At 47.7% G+C, this 21,188-nt stretch overlaps 1 protein-coding gene across 3 annotated transcripts; it reads right to left on the bottom strand.

The window, feature by feature from the left end:
- Positions 1-8,288: 8,288 nt before the first annotated feature.
- Positions 8,289-20,335, bottom strand: LSG1 (large 60S subunit nuclear export GTPase 1). 3 transcript variants are annotated; one of them, XM_085587754.1, is made up of 14 exons: positions 20,185-20,335; positions 19,991-20,108; positions 19,664-19,784; positions 19,031-19,117; positions 18,078-18,164; positions 15,973-16,033; positions 15,066-15,269; positions 13,628-14,053; positions 13,239-13,340; positions 12,276-12,419; positions 11,839-11,962; positions 11,166-11,245; positions 10,362-10,535; positions 8,289-9,219 (listed from the first exon to the last, which is right to left on the bottom strand). In XM_085587754.1, exons 1-14 carry the CDS (start codon positions 20,263-20,265, stop codon positions 9,040-9,042), a joined length of 1,989 nt encoding a protein of 662 aa, XP_085443880.1. In that variant the 5' UTR covers positions 20,266-20,335; the 3' UTR covers positions 8,289-9,039. The 3 variants fall into 3 exon arrangements, with proteins under 3 accessions (XP_085443880.1, XP_021392548.3, XP_085443882.1); XM_021536873.4 differs by having other exon boundaries at positions 15,093-15,269; XM_085587756.1 differs by having other exon boundaries at positions 19,008-19,117; positions 20,185-20,289.
- Between the last annotated feature and the right edge of the window lie 853 nt (positions 20,336-21,188).

Raw genomic sequence — 21,188 nt, 5'->3', positions numbered from 1 at the left:
CCAGGGCAGAGGCTCATCACCTGGAGAGCTTATGTCATCTCACCAGGAAGCCCAAGATCCACCCATGAACCCATCTCTGCCTGCAAACCACCCAGGCAGGGGAGGAGAGCAGGGCATTCTGTGACCTCTCTGCTCCTTGCTGCTGCAAGGCCATCTGGGGACCCTCCCCAGCAGGGTCATGAGGACCAAAAGCCTGTTCAATGGGTCCACAACCCACATTTCCAGGCAGAGCAGAGAGCTGTGAGCTACAGGGCAGGAGAAGAGCACAGGGTGACTGATGGCTAGTGGGACAGCCAGCATGACCCTGCAATGATGTTCCACAGGGGACCCCTGCCTGACCCGCTGAGCTTACCTGAGAGGGGAACAGCACTGGGACCATGGATACCTGCAGCCAACCTCACTGCTTGTGCAATGCACTGGGAAGCTCTTCATCCCCCTAAGCACAACTGTGGTTGCTGGTGGGGTGATCTCCAACAGAAGTGCTGGTGCCAGTGCTATCTCCCCAAATACCCCAGCAGAAGCAGCCAGTGAGAGCTACTGGGAGCAGGCAGAAGTTACAGCAAACCATGTTGCACAGCTGTACAACACCTACCTGGTGTTTTGGAGCTTTGTGCTCTTTGTTGCTCTGCTGCTGGCTCCTTCTTCCCAGGGCTGGATGAAGGGAGAGATTGACAGGTGTTGCAAGTGTCACAGCCATCCTAGCAGAGATGCTGCATGTCTCCCTCTGCCTACAGCTCAGCTCTCTGCTGTCTAGAGCTGGGTTGTCTGAGTGAAACCAAATGGGAAAACTCCAGGTGGACTGAATACAAGATCTGAAAGGGCTGAGGCCATGGATGTCCACTTGCTGCACCTCAGGGTAGAGGACAAGCACAGCTGATGGAGAATTGCAAACCACAGGAACGTGTGATGTGCTCCAGCCCCTCCTGCATGGCTCCTCCCTTTGCCGGATCCCTGAAATGTCCCTTCCCTCACCCTGACCAAACACCAGTGTGCACCTTCGTGGCTCCCACCCCAGGAGCCCCATGAGAAGGGAGCAGGCACTGCTTGCTGGGCACAGCACCCATCCCTCTGCTTTCTGAAGTGCAGCTGTCCATGACGGAACACCAAGGCAGCTCTCGGGACACGCCTCCAGGGCAGTGCAGAGCAGGTCAGCACAGGGTGACCTGCAGCCCACCCTGCCGCTCCCAGTGCCACAGCCTGGGGCCTTCCTGAGCCAAAGAGCCAGCCCTGGCCTGCCTCCCTGAACTCCTCTCATCATTCATCCCAGTCTTGCTGCCCAAAATAGCCTACAATGATTTCCGCAGTTAAACTGGGCCTGCTCTGAGCCTGCAGGCTGTAATCTGAATTTGGCTCTAGCCAACTTCATTTTAGACTTCCCTGTCCCCTTACTCTGAGACACAGCAGAGGCACTCCTCTTTCCTTTACTCTTCTGTCCCAATGGCACCCACCCCATCACATCTCGTCTTTGGGACAGGACAGTGCTGCAGGGGCTCACCTCTTCCCTTACTGAGATGCCACCTGTCCCCCTTGTGTCTCTTCTTGTGGCCTGTTTAGCTCAGGGCACTGGGGGGTGCTTGGTGCTGTACACACATCAGATCATCTTCCAGCCCTTTCCCAACCAGCTCCCATTCAGCACTGCTCCCATGACCAGCCTCTTCTCTGGCAGCACCTAATCCTGCTCCCAGTCCTGCCCACATGGACATCACTGTCCCTGACCCCTCCACTCTGAAACATAACCTCTAACATATAGAACATGTCACTCTATCCCTCAGCCACTCAGCAATGCTTCCAACATATCACTAGCAAATGTTGTCGCCTCATTTTTCTCAGCTCTTCCAAAATGTTTAAAATAATATTTAAAGCAAGACACCAAGCTACGTGATGCAACTGACACCCTTGAAGGATGTGATGCCATCCAGAGGGAGCTGTACAAGCCCAAGAATTGGGTCCATGGGAGCTTCATGAGGTTGAACAAAGGCAAGTTCAAGGTCCTGCACCTGAGTTGAGGCAAGCCCTGATTTCAACCCAGAACAGATTGAGAGCAGCCCTGCCAGGGACTTGGGGGTGCTGGTGGATGGGAGGCTGGATATGAGCCAACAATGGGCACTGGCAGCTCAGAAAGCCAAACGTGTCCTGGGCTGCGTGCAAAACAGCATGGTAACAAATGAGGGAGGAGATTCTGCCCCTCTGCTCTGGTGAGACCCACCTGCAGTACTGCACCCAGACATGGGGTCCCCAGCATAAGAAGGACATAGACCAGTGGGAGTCATGGGAGGCCATAAAGACTATCAGAGTCTGAGCACCTCTCCTATAAGGAAATATTGAAAAAGTTGTGGCTGTTCAGCCTGGAGAGAAGAAGGCTTGGGGCAGACCTTAGACTTGCCTTGCAGTACTTGAAAGATGAGGACAAACATTTTAGTAAGGCCTGTTGTGATATGACAAGGGGTAATGGATTTAAGGTGAAGGAGGATTAATTTAGGTTAGGTATAAGGTAGAAATTCTTTACAGTGAGGGGAAACACTGGAACAGGTTGCTCAGAGAGGTGGGAGTTGCCTCATCTCAAGAAACATTCAATGCAGGGTTAGATGGAGCTCTGAACAACCTGATCTAGTTGAAGATGTCCCTGTTCCTTGCAGGAGTGTTGGACTAGAGGGTTGTTGAAGGTCCTTTTCAACCCAAACTATTCTATGATTTCTCTTGGAGGAGTGTAAATGAAGGACACAGATGGTCCCATGGGATGGAGCAGGAGCAGACGAGGCCAAGGCTGTTGGTCCAAGGCTCACTGAGAAGCTCTGAGAACGCCATGTGCCTGCTGCACACCCCTGTGACAGCCAGGCCGGCGGCTTGGGAGATCCCGGCTCACACGGACATCCTCCTGAGCTTTCGAAAGCAGCCGAGGTGCCCACCCCAGCGTCTGCAGCAGAGACTTTTGTTTCACTTGAGGTTATCTTATCGCCATAGGAAAGGCAATACAGCAGAAGAATTTCCTTTCCTTTATGTTTCCAGCCTTTCCATTGTCTGGCATCTGGATTTCTGAGCCTTGCCACTCACCAAAATGCTCAGGCCTCTGGAAATGAATGCGAGCCCTTCTTATCAGCAGGAGCTCTGCAAACGCTCTTTTTGCTGCTGCAGGCAAACCAGGCAGGGTCTGGTGGCCCCAGGCCCCATCCTCACCCCATTCATGAGCTGTGCATTTTCCACTACCCAAGTCAGGTGCCAGCTCTGCAGTTCATTCAGAGGGATGGCAGTGCCAGGCAGCAGAGCTTGATGAGAATTACCAAGGCACTGAAACACCAGAGTTTTCCATTTCTTTCTTCCATGGCAGAGCATGAGCAATGGGTCAGCCCCCCACACACAACACTGAAAACATATTCAACCTGCTGGATGGGTTTCCATCTCACTGGTCCATGTTTCATGGTGCTAAAGCTAGCAGGCAGGGATCACCAGGAAATGTGGTGGCTGTGGCAGGCACATTCTCCTCTCTCAGGATTTTTTCACAGAGGAAAGAAAGAGAAAACAATTTCTATTTCTGCTCCTTGTTTTCCCATGTGGAATGTGTTTGGATAAATGTTTACCTGGGGTGAGTGCTTGATTTGATTCTGGTGAGGATTGATTGAGTCTGATGGACAATCCAATCCACCTGTGTCTGGACTCTCGAGAGGAGGGTCACAAGTTATGAGTTAGGGTAGTTAGAAAAAGTAGGTATGTAGTTTTAGCATCTCCTTTAAAGGGTATATTAATGTATTATAGCATAGTTATAATAAAGAAATCATTCAGCCCTCTGAACTAGAGTCAGACATCATAATTTCTCCTCACCAGGTTGGCTTGCATTTACAATAGGTGGCCACCAGCAGTGAGCCACAGACTGTCCCTTTCTCCTGCTTTGCTGAGTGCATCAGCTGGCTTCAATTCCACTGGGCATGGCTTGTAAGCCTAAATGCAGGAGGAAACAGCAGCACAATCACAAGAGGAGATTGGTGGGTTTGAATCCATCTGTGAGGCTGCACCTCTCCCAAAGCCCCAGTTCCAGAGAAGGAAGCTGTCAGTGGTGACAAAAGGGGACCCCTATGCCATATCTCAGCAGTAGAGTGAGATATGGACCCTGAGAACTGTCCCTGCTCCACCAGACAGTGCTTCAGGCAAAACATGGCATGGCAGACTGTGGTAGCACCCCAGAGCTTCTCACCTTCCTCCAGAGAGCCCCAAAGAAGCACCTTCTGCTGCTTATTACTTGTTTGATTGAGGTGCTTGGAGATCCTGGAAGGGTTGCAGCTTGTCTGAAGGTGCCTGGGAACAGCACAGAGTAAGGCTGAGCAGCAGGGCTGGGCTGGCTCCACGGCACCATCACATCCTCCAAGCCCCAACTGTGAAGAGAAAGGAGCAGGCAGGTGCCAGGGAGCCCCAGGTGGGTGCCAGGGCAGCACAGGATCTGCACTGCCTCCTTCCAGAAATGAGAACTGGCTGCATTTGAAACTATTACATTTTTGGTTTTCCCTTTCTCCATGGCAAAGCAGAATAGTGCTGGTTTCCATTTTTCTCACGCACTTCCCTTGCTGCCCAATGAGGAGAGGGCTCAGGAGCACACTGAGTGGCCAAGATGTGGTGTCAAGAGTAAGAAAATCCCTTTTCCCTGAGAGCACACAGCAGCGGTTCCTGAGCATCCCCCTGCACTGCCCTGAGCACATCCAGTTCTGAGAAGCTCCAAGCAGACACACTCTTGCTGAAAACCCTGTGAAATCCCAGATGAGCCTGCACTGGTCTATCAATGCTGACCAAAACAAAGGGGCTCTGTAAATGCTTCCAGCTTCCCTTTGCTCTGGGCAGGCAGAAAAAGCCTGGCTGGACTGCAGGACCTTCCCTCATGGACGATGTTTCTGTTTCTTTGCCTCAGCTCCCAAGTGACGAAGGGCTGGTGACATTTCCAGAAGGGTAAACTCAAGCCTGCTCCACCCAGCACATGCAGTCCTCTTGCCCTGACACCACCCATGGGACAGACCCTTTTCCCACAACCACAGCAAGAAAGAACACTGGGGCAGAGTTCCTCTGACTCAGTAGTGGTTTCTTTTCCTCTTGTCCTCACCATGACCTCTCTTTGTGTCTCAAGATGTCTTGGGCACCTCAGGCATTTAGCTTGGAGAGATTTTCTGAGGTATATTGGAGATCCGATGCCTGCCTCTCTCCCAGCTGCCCCAGGGTATTTTTCCCCAATATTTTTTTTATTTCTGCAGAAAAAAAAAGAAAAAACTCAGTAAAAAAGCTGGATTAGAACCACCACACAGGGAAGGGGGACAGCACAATACCACTCATCACAGACAAATTGGGTAAAGGATCCTGCAGGGGCCTGGCAATGGCATGAAGCTCCTCACAGATGGGAAGGAGCTGTGACCAGAGAGGAAAAAAGAAAGATTGATTCTTACTTTAAAACAAGCGTCCCAGGGCAGTTAGAAAAGAGTTGCTTAACTTTTGTAGAAACATCTTTAAAGGCCCTGGACTCAGCTGCTTGCCCTGCCATGGCCAGAGCCACACTTTCCATTGTGGTCCTCTTGGCCACCTCCTTGCCAGGGCAGCTGACAAGAGCAGCTCGTGAGCCACTCTGCAGGGGTGCGGTGGGGTGGGAGTCCCCGGGGACCCACACCTCTGCTGGGATCCTGAACTGGAACAGGACCCAGCACTGCTGCTGGGGGCAACAGGGCTGCTCCTCTGCCTGGGCAAGGCCGGCCCCTAACGGCAGGAGAGCGGGAGTTCAGCCTCCTGAGACACCAGGGAGGAGTTTTGGTCCAGGCGGTGACAGCAGAAAACCAGCAAGACCCCACATGGCAGTCCCTTGCTGCAGACTCCCTGGTGCAAAAAGCCATCATCCCGCTGATCCCTGACCTGAGACGTTGGGTAAAGATCAGACACCTGACTCTGACAGCCCCACATCTGCAGTGGGTGATGGGCAGAGGACTTGTTTGTGTAGTGCTGGCTCTGCCAAGCCGAGGGGACTGAAGCTCCTCCATCATCTGCCACCAACTACAGTTAGAAGAGCCACAGCAGCCACACCAGAGTGGCTTAGGGATTTACATCCTGGCATCCCCCACCCCTCAAACTGCACACCCATGATGCTGCAGGTTTCAGGAACAGAGTAAAAAATGTTGCTCTTTCTCAAAAAAAGACTGCAAAACACTTTTTTGTAGTAGCTAGATGGCCTAGATGGCAGCTCAGACATGCAATGACAAGTCCTGTGTGTGAAGCAGAGCCCCAGTTCTCTGGACATCCAGGGCAGAGCTGGTGATTCCACCACTGCCTTGGTCAGAGCCACACTGCTGTGCAGGTGTGACACCCAGTGCCACACACAGCACAGACCCACCCATGATCTCCTGGGACACCATGAGCTGTGGGAGAGACTGCAGGCTGGTGTGAGACTCTCCAGACCAGGCAGCAGAGACCTGCAGGGAGAACTTTAGTTCTCAGTGCAAGTACAACTTACCATAAAAGGCTAGTTCAGCTCCAAAACATATTCCCAAACCAATTCTGCATTTCTGCTGCAGGTATTAGTGCAGGAGGTAACAACATCAGCCAGGAAAACAAGCTGCTGGCATTACAAAGCAAAGCTGCTTGCATTACAAAGCAAAGGGGAAACAGCACAGGGGTGCTGGAAGTGCTGTGAATTGCAAAGAGACTGGAGCCAGTTGCAGCCTGCACACTCCCTCTATACACACAAGGCACTTGAAGAAAACAGCACTCCAAAATGGAAACTGGCCTTCTCCAGACAGCAGTGGAGCAGCAGAAGCTCATTCACAGGTGGCCAGGGCAGAGCACATTGTCCTTTGTGCTGGCTCTAACAAGTGAGCAGCGCCTGCATGGCCTCACGCCTGCCAGCTGCTGCCATGTGCTGTGCTGAGCTGTCAGCAAGGCCCAGCTGGCACTGCCCAGTGAGGGATGTGGTTCAGCAAGACACCAAACCACCACAGGAAAGCATTAATTTGCGTCTTACCTATTTTGCCCACTGCTCAGTAACAGCATGAAATATTAACAGGTCTTTAAGTCCTTCCCCTGTTGAGGCAAGAGTACTTTAGCACAGCAAAGAGCAGTTTGCATTTAACACCTGGGCACACAGTACTTGCTTGGTCATATTTACATTATCCTCCATTCACTCATGCAAACACTGCAAGTTGCTCGGCAGGTCTCAGGGCAAAAGGTTTCTGCAAACAACAAGCAGTCATCCCAAGTCTCAGGCCCTGGGGATTTCTGTCACTCAGTAGATTTGGAAGGGTCTACAGAAGGACAAAGCCTGTCCAGCAAGGTGGCCCATGGAGCTAACAGGAAAGGGCAGACAATGCAAAAGAAGAGAACTTGGGTACACGCAACATGGGCTAACAATTCAAAATGCTTCAAAAGGAGAAAAACAGAATAGAAGAAAATGTTTTACATCTTCAATAAAACATTTTCCAGTTTCACAGGTAGTAGCTTCACACAAAACAGGACAAAAATAAAGGAATGCTTCTGAGCAATCAAGTCCTTAAAGCATTTTAAGGGACAAAAGCAGATACCTTTCCTGCAAGGAGGGTGGAGAAGTCAGATCAGAGTGATTTGGTCATGCCACAACCTTTTCAGGAAACAAAGGCAAAGATCACCTTCTCCAGGAGAGCTAGATTACCCAGTCTCTCCTGAGAATTTACTTTCTGCTACGGTACACTGACTTAAAATACCATTGACCATATTAACTCACTGTAATTATATTTTAACTTTACAGACAGCAGGGAACTATCTTCCCTCCAGTGAGGTAATTAGGAACTCGAGAGCAGGCACTCCAGGGTAAGCAGGAGCTGAGATGAGAGCTCTGCTGTCAGGGGACCCTCTGCATACACAGTGCAGACTGGCTGTACAGGACACACACAAAGGATCACAAAGCCAAAACTGGCTTGGTTGCACACCCCACATTTGCTGTGGCTTTGCCCACCAATTGCTTTCATCTCTCCATCCACATTGAAAGCCTGGAAAGTACAGAATTACAAGACAGCAATCCCTTTTTATAGTATCAAGAGACTGACATCATGTGTTATTTCTTCCACTACCTAAAAACAAAGTATGACTTGTCTTTGTGAGCTTTTCCAGTCCTATCATTACTCCCTGTGCTGAACAAGGAATGAAGAGCTCTGACCAGGTGCATAAACGTTTTCTCAGTAGGGCAGCTGAGAAGTAAATCTCACTAATCTGACACAGGTAAGTAAAGTCTTTTTGGCACTAAATACTCATGTCCTCAATTAAAATCTGCTAATAGAATGAGACAGAACATGACACACATACAGGAAGTAAAATCTCAGGTATATTTAAGGACAAATTAGCACCAGATTTTTAGCCAGTCATATGGAGCCAGTGTTTTAAAATACCAGTGGGAAGTCACACAAAAACAACTGATACCAGCTCAGTGTAAAGGATAAAAAAGCAACATTTTCCTTGCATGGTGTGCTGTGCTCTGCTCAAGCTGGGAAATAGGGAGTGGTTACAGATTCTACAAAATAGGACTGAGAATAGCAGAGAAGAAAGAGGGCAATAAAGATCATTCTACCTCATTTGTCAACACACTGAAGTATTTTGTCAAATCAACAAACAAGCCTTAAAGACCAGAAAAAAAAAAAAAAAAAGAGCAATAGTGTCTCAAAATGTAACAAACATCACTCATTGAAATTCAACTGTTTAAAGATTTTAGTCAGTTTTACAGGGCTTGCTTTGATTGCAACAGCTATAAAATACATCCTTTATGGAAGGAAAAAACATTCCTGCACAGCTCCATCTGCTCCAATTGAAAGGATGTTTCAGCAGCAGTCAAATGTCTGGGCTGGCTTCCAGATAACTCGAACAGCCAGGTCTCTTTTGTTCTCAGAAGGGATGAATTCCAGTCACCAGAGCACACTCATCCCCTGCCAGGCCAATCCACTGCAGAGAGCTCCCAGGTGAACTAGTGATGCCCACTTATTATCTGCTTTTTCCCCCTCAATTAAGGCCTGTAAGACAGTGCAGTCCCTGCCCTGAAAAGGCAAGATACTGGTGCCACAGCTAAGCCTCCAGGTGCTTTGTGATCCTGCGGATTTTCTCCTTCCTGTTCCTGTTTCCATGTTTTTTCCAGGGCTTTCCTACCACATTGGCAGGATTGGATGCAGTCACAGGCACGAGGCCGCTGCCAGGCCGGTAGCCCATGGCAGCCCGGACCCCTTTCATCAGGGCACGAACGTTCTCCTGGAAAAGGAGACACAACCAAGGAGAAGATACTCAGGCACTGCAGTTTGTCAGTAAAACCAGACACAGGCAAGCTCAAAGGCAGCAGGGCCCACTCAGCCCCTGCTCCAGAGCTGCAGGAAGGTCGCAGCAGGAGCCAAAGCCTGCCAGCAGCTCCAGTCCTGCCAAGCTGTGCCGGGTCCCCGGCGTCTGCCACTGACGTGACACCATGTCCCAGCCAGCATCAGCTCCAGCACCAGGATGGATCCTCACAGCCTCTGCTCTGTGCACAACAAATTGTCTTCACAAATAAATCTGGCGCCCAGGAAAGCCACAGACCAAAATAAGTTGCTCAAGTCTGGAGCGTGGGCAGCACTGACGGGGCTTGCAGCTTGTGCCAGTGCTTTGGGCAGACAGAGCAACAGTCTGGTAATCCCAAAAATTCTTTTCAGGTCACAGTTTTCTGAAATAGCTCACTTTTTTTTTTAAAGAGCCTGAGTTCTTGTTTTTAAAATGCGTAATTAGCTGTGCTAAACAAATGGTGCTCACATCCAGCTAACCACACAGAATGGAACATTCTATCTATGACCCAGATGCCTGTGGGATCTAACAAGAATCATACAGGTTAAGAAAAATTCCCATTTTCCACTTAATTGTGAGATTTCTTGACCGGATTTTAAATCAGTTTTTATTCTTTTCATCTGATTTCAGGTTCCGAGTCAAAACCTCGAGGTAGTACTAAATCAATTGTGTTAAAAAAGCTTATCACATCCTCTAAATACATCAGCTCAGAAAAGGAATGCCAGTTTGAAGGACCTGTTAGCTTAAAACCATGTTCTGGGTCAGTTGCCAAGTCATTCCTCCTTGTCTTTCTTCCCAGTCACCTTCCTGGTTGCTCAAGACTGATGTCTGATTCCTAATGACAAGGTTCACCCTGCTGACTTCTGAAAAATCATCTGTGCACACCTCATTAGCAATCTTTCTGTCACCTAGGACATTTCCAGTGATTTAGGAGATGGTAAAAAGAACAGTGAGCTCTTGGGTAGAAATTACATACAGATCCCACAGCATTAAACACCGTTAACTCAACCCAGCTTTCCCCCACTAACTACAGATGAGTGCTGCAGCAAAAATTCCTAGGACACATCTTTTCCAGAATTTACCTGATGGAAAAAAGTTTTGTCCACCACATTTTCAATTTGTTTTGCTTTGGTATTTTTCTCAGGCTTCACCTGTCCAGTGGCCTGCACAGTTGTACTGTCAGGGCATCTTTGATGTTGGTGCTGAAAATCATTTGGGTCAATACCAGGAGGTGGGTGGCAATATAACAGCTTCCCCTGTGAAAGCAATGGGACTCAGTTATTACAAAAGAAACTCGGAGAGGAAAGAAAACAACTCCAGCCCTAAGAAGGTCCATAAGTTTAGGGGCTCACACTGGCAGACTATCAGTACAATTTATTTCTTTTCCCAGGCAACAACTGGCTTGACTCCTAGGTTAAAGTACTGTTCCACCTCTACATCAAAGCAGCATTTGCAGCTGCAATGCCCAGCTGCAAACAACACAGAGCAAAACTCTCAGGAGCACCAGAGGATTCTATTAAATTATCAACAATAAGTTGTCAAGAGGTGCTAAAGAAGCATGCAGTATTACAACACTCAGAGCAAAAGTCGTTAGTGCCAAATATTGGTCCAGCTGTACATTATGGGCTCATTTCTTGAGTATCTGCTAGCTATTTTGGAGACATGATTATTTATTTAGCTGCTACCATATTTTTAAGCAATCACCTTTCTAAGATAAGGCAGCTTGAGAAATTCAATTTATTCTTTTAAAACAGAAAAGCAGCCCAATTTCAATAATATTTTGATACATGGTGATTTTATCCAGAGAAATAGAGTTGATTTTATTTACTCCAGTACAACCTCTAATTCACCTCTGAGAAGAAAACCCAGACAAAGGAAGCACTTACACTGACATAATCTTTTAACACATATCGAGCCGATCTCGGCTGGTCTGGCTGTCCATGAGCTGTCATAAAGCCTCTCATATCTGGAAGAGAAATCCAAAGTATATTCTTTGTAAGTACAAGAGAATGTTAATATGCTCATCTCTGCTGCCTAACCACCATTTGTGTTCTTTCTCAAAAATACTCCCTTAGAAAGAGGCTTCTCTTGGGGAAAGCAGGGGAAAAAAAAGGGAAGAACTTTGGTGACTGCGAAGGTACTGCAGAGGCATCCTGACATGAAAGAAATTGTGAGAGCTGACATCTCCCTACTAGCACAAAACTTTTTGTTCTAAAGGCAGAGAATGAGAATTCATGGTATTCTTCAAAGTCTAATTCAGACACAGATGGTGGGAGGTATCAAAGGATAAGAGCACCACACGATAGACTGGCAGGGCATTTCACCAGTATCTTCCACACTACCACTACCTCTGTCAGATGAGTCTGGCAAAGCACTACTCCAACCCACACAGGAGATGAGCCATTAACAATGACCGTTCCTGAGGAGGGCAAGTCCTATCAAAGAGGCCCAATGCACAACAAACCCAAGATGGGCCTAATTTTACTATGTTATGCTAAGACCACGTTCAGGACCATGCACACAGTAAAGGTAACAAGTTTTATAAGGATCATCACTCACATCCATATGCTGTTAGCAGCTCTTCAGCTGTTGGTTTTCGATCTGGGTCCTCATCTTCCCTTGGCCTTATGATATTTATTCCATAGGTTGCTTCCAAAATATTTCGTGGGATATGCTGGCAAACATAAGCTAGTGAAGGAAACCACTTTGTGATTTACAGCTACACAAGTAATCTTGCCCTTGTCACTCTAAGAGCACACACAAAAGCATGACTTTTGGATTTTGTTGCAAACCAGAAAAATAGCACAAGTCTGACAACAACTCAGTTGAAATGGGACAGGAAAAGACCAACACAGCAGGACTGTGTTATCCAGTATGTCCCACCTCCCTCAAAGCATGAGCACCTGTGCTGCTAGCAGGGCTGGAACATCATGCTACTTGGCATACTCCAGATCCAACCCTTGCATGCACTCTCACAAACCCCATGCAAAGGATATTAGAGAGACAGGTGGAACATGGTCCCTCATTTGATCTATAGGCAGAATTCCAGAACAAATCATTTCTGCCTTGGTAGAGACGAAAGATGGCATCACCAGACCAGGGCAATCACAAAGGCACAGGCCAGGCTCCACGTACAGGGTCTACATGATAAATAACCCATTAGTTCACTATGGCAAGTCAGTGTCCACAGAGAAAAAAGGAACAAAAAATCCAAAAATCAAATGCATAGATGAAACATGGATACAAATAACAATAAGCAGAAATACTACGAACAGAGACACCTGCCCTGCTCATCCCAGTCAATGAATTAAGGAGATCAGATGTAGAAGACAGCACCATTTTTCGAAGTTCCTAAATAAGGTGTCCAGATAGGGGCAGCAAGATCTTCAGCTTGCCAGTCTGATGGGAGAGGAGAAAGCACTCCAGAAGCCTTTAAGTGTATTGGACCTTCTGAAACAGCTAGGAGTTTGAAAAGTACAAATCCCACAATGGTCCCACACTATAGCACTGGAGTTGCTACCTCAAAATCAAAGCTTGATCAATATGAAACTATCAGCAAAACTATTTATTCACAGCAATGATGTTGATGAGGATAGTTTGAAGCCTTGACCTTGAGCTACTTGGAGGAACACTCACTTTAAAAAGCTTCTCTCTTCATGACTGGTATCAGGAAAAAAAGGGACAAAGTAACTAAATAAAATCAGGAGATGGAAAACACGCTCCATTGCACAGCAGCTGTCATGAGTGACTCAAAATCAAGCACAAGTTTAGAAACAAGAATTAAAGTTCCAAAATTACATACATGCAGACCACCCCTCTCAACCTACACTGAACTGGCCACAGTTCAGGCTGGCAGCGTTCTCAGTAAGTGCATGTGGTTGCAACTAGGTCATAATGAAGGTCTCTTCCACTAGGGAGAAGAAATTATAAAAAAGACTGATGTTATTTGTTAGCAATACCTGGAAGTGTTTTGTACGGCCTGGTGTAGCAGACACTGACACCTTTTTATTTCCAAGGATTGTGTTGATGGTTGAACTTTTGCCAACATTAGGGTAACCCACCTAGATGACAAAGAAATGAAATGTTACTAGGCAGGGTGATGCCAAAAGACTGACAAAGCTCTGACACAAAAGTTCCTCAATAAAATGTATAAAAAAACAAACAAACAAACAAACAAAAAAAAAAACTAGGGCAAGCAAAGGGGCACACTGAACTCTAGGAACTTCAGTATTAATCTTTGCACAAAATCCACAGTGGCGAGACTGCAGGATGAATTTTTCTCACAGAGGGCACATGGAATTAGAATTTACATTAAGTAAGTTCCATTTAAGCACAAAGTCCAACTCACCAGCCCAACATTTACTTCCCCATCCTTCACCCTTGGTCCATTGTGCATAGTTTTGAATATCTCCAGCAGCTCATTTCTCTGTACCAGATGGCTGAAGTTCCTGATGTTCCTGTTCCGCTCCTGCACTCTGTGCTGCACTGCAGCACCATCAGTCCTGTTTTCCATCCTCCTCGGACCAACTGCATTTATGTTGTCACCAGCTTCATCTTCAGAACAGGTTTGCCAGTCCTCCTCTTCATCGTCTTCACAGTCTTCATATTCATCACTGCTGTTATCATCACTCACCAGAACCTGGTTTGCACTTTGCCAAGTGCTGCCTGTGGACACTCCTTCTGCACTACCTTGTGCTGTGTTATCGTCTTCCTTACTGGAGCCTTCATCCTCAGAACTGCCCAGGTGCTCTGCTCCCCCCTCAGCGCCCAGTTCCTGTGGGAACAGCAGTTCAGAGCTGAAATGCAAAGGCAACCCCAAGCCTTGCTGCTGGCTCAGTGAGCTGTCATCAGCCAGATCCCAAGAGCTGACAACTCTGTTTACATCAACTGGGGTTTTTTAGAGGTCTTCAGTAGGATGTAGGAAAAACTATCATTTCAAGAGAATGACAAAAGTATTCCAAGAGGGACTGTTCACAGCTCCTCTGTGAAGTCATTAAGAAGTTCCTCTCAATAATGAAAGTGCACACCCACACTAGTTATTTTACATTATTAAGTGCTCAGAGTAAAAGGAATGAACGTTGTTTTTTCAAAATGTACAGAACACAAAGCCCTTTTGTTTCACGTCTAAATATTTCATTAAAATAATTTCAAGCTTTTGTTTTCAGTCAACTCTACATTTCTTCCCTGCAAAGAGTTTACATTCAAATATGAAGATATTTTCACAAAAATACTATTTTGACCTCTCTTCCCAAAAAAGCGAAGAGCGCTAACACCTTCAGTCTCACTTTTAAACCAGTCCGTAAAAACATTTTAAGGAATGTAAACCCGATGAACAGAGTAGGTAGTTTTGGAAGGATATATGGGATATTCCATAGCTGAATGGCCATACAAAAGGAAGCAGTATTTACTGATAACATGTAATTTGCAGCACCAGCTCATTTTATTCCACTGGGTAAATGGCCTTCAGGTACTTTGTATTCTCCAAGAAACACCTCCCCTCCCTAGGAAAGAAAAAAAAACTCTGTACAGATAACCCCATCCCTCACCCCATCCATCTCAGAAAGGTTTCCAATTCTTTCAATGAGTTAAGAGTTTGCAAGAAGGTCTACAAGGGCTGTTTCTGTCTTCTGCACTTTGTTCACCATTTTACTCTCCTCACTTTTGCCTCTGAATTGAGCCTTCAAATGCTGTTTTACAGCTGCACAGGTCTTTAAAATAATGCTTTTGTGCTCAGGTATATCACAAGAATAGCTGCAAAGCAATTACCAGCTGCAGCCAGCACAGACCTGGTTTGAACTGGTCACCTGCAGTACCTTTGATTCTCCGCACAGCCGTTCACACTCTGCCAAAGCTGACCAGAACACCACCTTGACACCCTCATTCTCAAAGAACTGTGCCCAAGCAGCACGTTGCTCCTCACTCAGCAAATCTGCTTTGTTGATCAGGATCATGTTCTCCTTGTCATTGCTGACTTCCTTAACGTAACTTTCCTAAAGAAAACAAGACAAGGATCAGTTTGTACTCTGGTTTCAACTCCTTCCACCCCAAGACAATACAAGAGCAGCAAGACAAATTACTCCATGCAGCTCCACACAAGTGTAGCCAAGCTTACCATCCCTAGGTTAGTGGAAGTACTGTTAAGCAGCAGCTACAAGAACAGACTGGAGGATACAACTACCACAACACAGCTTGTTGCTGGCCATGCGTGCAAACACCTTGTCTACTTAGAGCTGGGACAAGATATTAATCAGCACCCTGCAGCAGGAGCTCCTAAGATAACTATTTAGGCAATTTCATGTCCCCCAATGCAGTGTTCTATAGCCTATCATTACAAATTTGTCATTTCAGTAATTCTTCATCCTTTGTAATCCTCACCCACTTTTATTCCACTATGCTTTTACATAAAACAATTCCTTCATGTAAGGACACTTCTAATGGATAATGAGGAATAAAATAATATCTGCAATGTAGCTTCTGAAGAAGAGCCTCTAAACTCACAACATTCTGTGTGAAATACCAACAGACAAAGAAAAATAAATTTCATACCAGAATACTTGCATCAATTAGTAAGATATCCACTCAGGCACAACAGCAAAACAGCTTTAAGGCAGCTGAATGCATTGAGCAAAAAATATACAACATAAACATTAAGATATAAAATGAAGACAACATTCAAGCAAGTAGTTTACTTACCAGGTCTTGACATCTAAACAGGAGGGGGTTTCTGGCATCTACTATCTGGACTACAATATCACTGCAAAAGTAAAGGGAAGCCAAATAAAGTACTCCTCCTTACCTTGCCTCAAAGAAAGCAGTAAGACACAGCAATTATTGACTTCTAGGTTTTCCTTGGAATTTTAATAGCTTCAACTATATTATCCCACTAAATATCTTTACTGAAGAACAGAGCATCTCAGCAACCCACCTGCACAACAGAGCCATGCTTGTGCTACAAGCCAGTACTGCCATACAGTGTTTCCTCCTCACTTGGCTCATTCTCCTGCACAACTGTACAGCAAGGGGGAGAAAACATGCCAGTTTTGCCAACCCATCTACCCTTCAGAAATGCTCAGCAGGCAAGAACCACATAATGGTACTCCATCTTTTAGAACAGTACTAAAAACTGTGATAACACAACTTTGTTTCTGTCTATTTTCATTCTCAACTGTGGCAGAGTGGTTATGGAGAGAAAGAAAAGGTAGTTTTCCTACAAAGCGAGATATTCTGGAACATTGTTGTCCTCCTTGCATGAAACAAGATGTGCAAAGCCTCCCACATACAGATTCTAAGTCTTTGATACTGGGTATTTTCAAAAGTTCCTCTATGCTCTTTTTGTCACAAAAAGCATAAAACAATGAAAAAGTAACATTGGACTTCAGTAAAACATGTTGCTCCCCCATGCAAGCAAGGCCTTGCAACACACTTTTAGGAAACACTTTCCAAACCCAGAGACCAGGTTGCCACCACATACACGAGCAGGACTCATTAGTTCCACACAGGAACTAAAGTCAATGGCTTCAGATCCCAAAAGCATTTGTGCTTCTTTTGTCAAAAGGAGGGGAAAATTTAACCACAGCCTCTTCCACTAGAACTTCTCCAGGCAAGTAATTTAAAAATAATTTAAATGCCATGTATTATCACATGCTAATTTGATTTGTTTGACAGGGATTTCTGTTAAGTTAGGACAACTTCAGAACACCACAGGTCGAATGGAAGAATTTCAAGCTTCACTAGCAGTTCGTTATGTATGTTAAAAAAAAAATCAATAATCCCCCCAAGGGAATAATTTAATAAGCCCCATGGGTACAAAGAGGACTGCACAGTTACAGACATTCAAACATCAATACAAGGGAAAGATGACACCATCGTACTGGGATGGGATACAGAGAAGTTACTGAACCACACTGCTGGGAACTAGTTTGAAGCAAATACATGGAAAAGGCTGATAACAGTTCAAATTTTCTGGAAAGGTTAAAGAACTGAGTGACTTTTCCATTCACTTCTGAGACAGCATCCTCCCTCTACATGAAATAAAGTTTTAACAGCAGCAGAAAGGCATTAATGACACATTCCAGTCACCTCAAAACATCCTGCACACTCACAGTGCACATCATGATACCCTACAATGGATGCTCCTGACCAGCACTCTCCCAGCCAAAGGCCCAGCAGCACTCAGTACAAAGCCCTTTCTGTGAAAGGACCAGCTCACCATGACCTCACTGGTGAAGTATTTTTCAATTTTAGGAAAATTAGATGAGATGATCTTAAACCTAATTACTAGTGAAATTAAATGCCCCTGTTAGATTAATGTAGCAGATAGCACTCTTATTGTATTACTGCTCAGCAGAGTAAACAAAGCTATTCCTGTGGTATGACAGCCCGTTGTCTTCTGCACACTGCTGCAACCTCTCTGTGTGGCAAAGAGACAAGGGGTTCCTTTTTTCCCAACATTACTTACTCCTTGCCTCCTGCTCCTGGATATTAGCTGCTGCAGTTTGGTTGGGAAGGAGAGGAAGGGGTTAATCCTGGCAAGAGACCTCAGAGGCACTTTCTCAAAGGAAGCCTCCAGCACAGAGTTACTGGGGAAGGCCAAGAGACTCACAGTGAACCACTGCACATCGCAGTGTTGAGAGCTAGCAGGCACCACAAAAACAAAACCACTGCAGTGCTGATAATAAAACATTACTAACTTAATAATTTTTCCTGTGCTGAGACACTTGAAGCTTGTCTCAAAAGCTGCAATTCATAAAAATACATTCAACATCCCTTTTTAAAAAGTGGATAGCAAAATACTTTACCTTCTTTCAATGACTCTCCAAAGCTGACGCCAAAATTCCAAGTTTCTTTCAAATGGGGTTAGAATTAACTTTTTCTCTTCCTCGAGGCTAAGGCAAAACAGAAAAAACAATGTCACATTTAGTCTATGGCAGGCTGTAAGCTCACTATCAATTCTTCCCTAGATCAGGAGGCCTTAGTTTTGCAGAGTAATCAAACCAAACTCATATAGAGGTACTATTTCTAAATTTTTTTCAAACAGATTAAGTGCTCAGGTACACTGCTGTCAGTGGCACTGGTTTAGTGGTGACACAATGGCTTCGGATCTTGTCAATGGAGAAGTGGTAAAAGATGGAAAGAACAAGAACTCATCAGGAGTCTCCCTGTGAAATTTGAGAGCCATGATAATAAATGAGAGACGTTATCCCAAGTGCCAGTAGTTTTTTTCTTAATTGAGTACCACTTGGAAAAAATAACAAAATCTGGGGATATTACCTCAAATACCTCTATACAACCTTTAACTTGGTGTTACCACCCCCTGAACAACTTTACTCAGGGTAAGGATGGGTCTGCATAATGTGAGCAGATACCACCCAATTCTCCAAGGCAGCAGATGCAGCACCAGACCAGCACAAGCTGCTGGATGCAGCAGGCTGGCAGCACTGCCTTCTATTCACAGCAGCACTACTGCTCTTAAAAGACACATCCAGTAACCCTCTACTTCACAGGCAAATGAAGAACATCACATGCCATCCTGAATTATTTTTAAAGAACATGCACACACAAGACAGCTTTGCAGAGCTGACCACAAAGGCATGCTGGACTGTGGCTGGAATGTCCAACCTTCCAGGACAAGTATAGAGAGCTACCGAGTAGACATCAGTTTTATTGGTCCAACCAGGATAAGTACAACCTGCTGCTTCTCGTGTCACTAAATGCCACCAGCTACTTACCCAGCCACAAGCTGCATACTCACTGGGCAAGCTGTCGCCTCCACTCGAGAAAGCTCTCTCTCTCCGCTTGCTTCAAGTCCTCTGCACTGGTTGTCCTATCCCAGTGTGGCCTATAACAAGCACATTTTGGGTTGGTCAGAAACAGCAGTCAGTCCAGCTCCATTACTTCAGTAAACATAAAGAACATAAACACCATACATTCAGCTATGCTAAAGTAATGTTTCCGATGTGCATGCATCTATTTTCAGCTGTTTTAAGTACACCTTCTTTGCTTGATCTTTCCAAACTCCATTAGCATAGGACATGTAGACTATATACCACAGAGCTGTTTTCTTGAGCTAAGTTTTACAGGGTCCTTAAAATGTGGATTAATCTCTCTGTTCACCACTCACAGAGCTCTGAAAAGTCTCACCAGGCAGCCTGGATGCACCTGCTACAGCAGTGCCAAGCTTTGGGCAAGAAACCCACACCATGAGGCCAGAGAGGCTGGCTCTGGCAGCACTCACATGGGACACAGGCAGCTGTGCTGTGGGTCACAGCCTGCTCCTGTGGGTTAGCGAGTGGCTTCTCCAAAAGGAGAGCATTGCCAGCCGGAGGGCTGCAGCCACAGAGCTCCAGACAGCCAAGGGGCGCCCAGGCAGCCCTGCAGAACTCACCTCCGTGGGATGCGCAGGAGCTCCTGATTCTCCTGGTGCAGCTGCCGAACGCGCTGGGCCTCCTGCGCTGTGAGCAGGCCCGTGCAGCTCTGGGCAGACACGATCTGGGCGTTCAGGCGCTCTGAAAGGAGAGACAGTCACCCAAAGCCGCCCGTCCCCAGCGCTGCCACCCCAGCCTGTGTCCCTGCTGACCCCAGCCCTGGCTCGGGGCCGGCCACCTGCCCCGGCTCCCGCCAGCCAGACCCGCTGCCAGCCCCCACTCGCACCCACTCATCCCGGTCCCGCCCCGGGGTCCGCTCCTCGCCCCGGCCCGGCCCAGCTGCTCACCGGCCATGAAGCGGGTGCCGGCCAGCTCGGCCGTGGCCAGGAACTCCTCCAGCGGGCTCTGCTCGGGCGCCGACCGCAGCTCCGGGCCGCGCTCGGCGACCAGCTCGCTGGCGTGCAGCTGCGGGGACAGGACAGGACACCAGCGTCAGCCCGGGCCGCCCGGCCTCTGCCCCGCGCCCCGGCCCCCGGCTCACCCATGAGGAGGCGCCGCGCCGCTCCAGCCCGCGCTGCCGCTGCAGGCAGCGCCCGAGCCCCGAGCCCCGCTTCTTGCCCATGTGCTGCCGCGCCGCGCCGCCGACGGAAGGGGCGGCCCGGCCACCGCGTTGCACCGCCCCTTCCCCGGCCCGGCCCGGCCCCTTCCGCAGCCCGGCCCGGCCCCTTCCCCGGCCCGGCCCCTTCCCCGGCCCGGCCCCTTCCCCAGCCCGGCCCGGCCCGGCCCGGCCCCTTCCGCCGCCTCCGCCGCGCCCGGCCCGCGTTGTCCCGGCGGCTGCCACCAGGCGGCGCCACCGCACCGGCCCCGGCCCGCGCCAGCCATGACGCTCGGACACAGCTGGAGCCGCACAAGGCGAGGCTTAGGTGGGACATGAAGGAGAATTTCTTAACTGAAAGGGTGATTAGACGTTGGACTGGACTGCGCAGGGAGTTGGTGGAGTCACCATCCCTGGAGCTGTTTAAGAATGTGGTACTTAATGCCATGGTCTAGTTGATACGGTGTTGGACTCTGTATCAGAGGTCTTTTCTAACCCAGTTGGTTCTGTGACCATCCATCCATCCATCCATCCATCCATCCATCCATCCATCCATCCATCCATCCATCCATCCATCCATCCATCCATCCATCCCACCCTATGGTGCTCAGTATGGACACACATCTCTCTGGGTCTCCCCTCCTCAGGCTCAGCTCTAACCCCTTTCCTCCCATAGCAGCCACCAGCCCACCAGTAATGAGCCTGGGGGCACGGTTCACTCCCACCCCAAGGTTGGTGCTGCAGCTGGAGGCCCTGGCAGCGGGGTGGCACAAAGGGCTGCCAGCCCCAGCCCAGCCCGTGGCAGTGCCGGCAGCACTGGGGCCACTTTCTTTTGCTGGTTTGTCCTGGTGTAGATTCTATTAAACCACATTGTACAAAACCCTGCTGGGCAGCAAGCCATGGGGGCAGGACTTTTTGTCTCCCTCCGGGGAAAGCCATCAGCTCCTGTA

This window comes from Lonchura striata, chromosome 9 (genome assembly GCF_050655825.1).
Source record: "Lonchura striata isolate lonStrDom1 chromosome 9, ASM5065582v1, whole genome shotgun sequence".
Lineage (NCBI taxonomy): Eukaryota > Metazoa > Chordata > Aves > Passeriformes > Estrildidae > Lonchura > Lonchura striata.
Note: the sequence above shows the minus strand (reverse complement) of the source record. Positions and strands in the feature narration are given on the sequence as shown.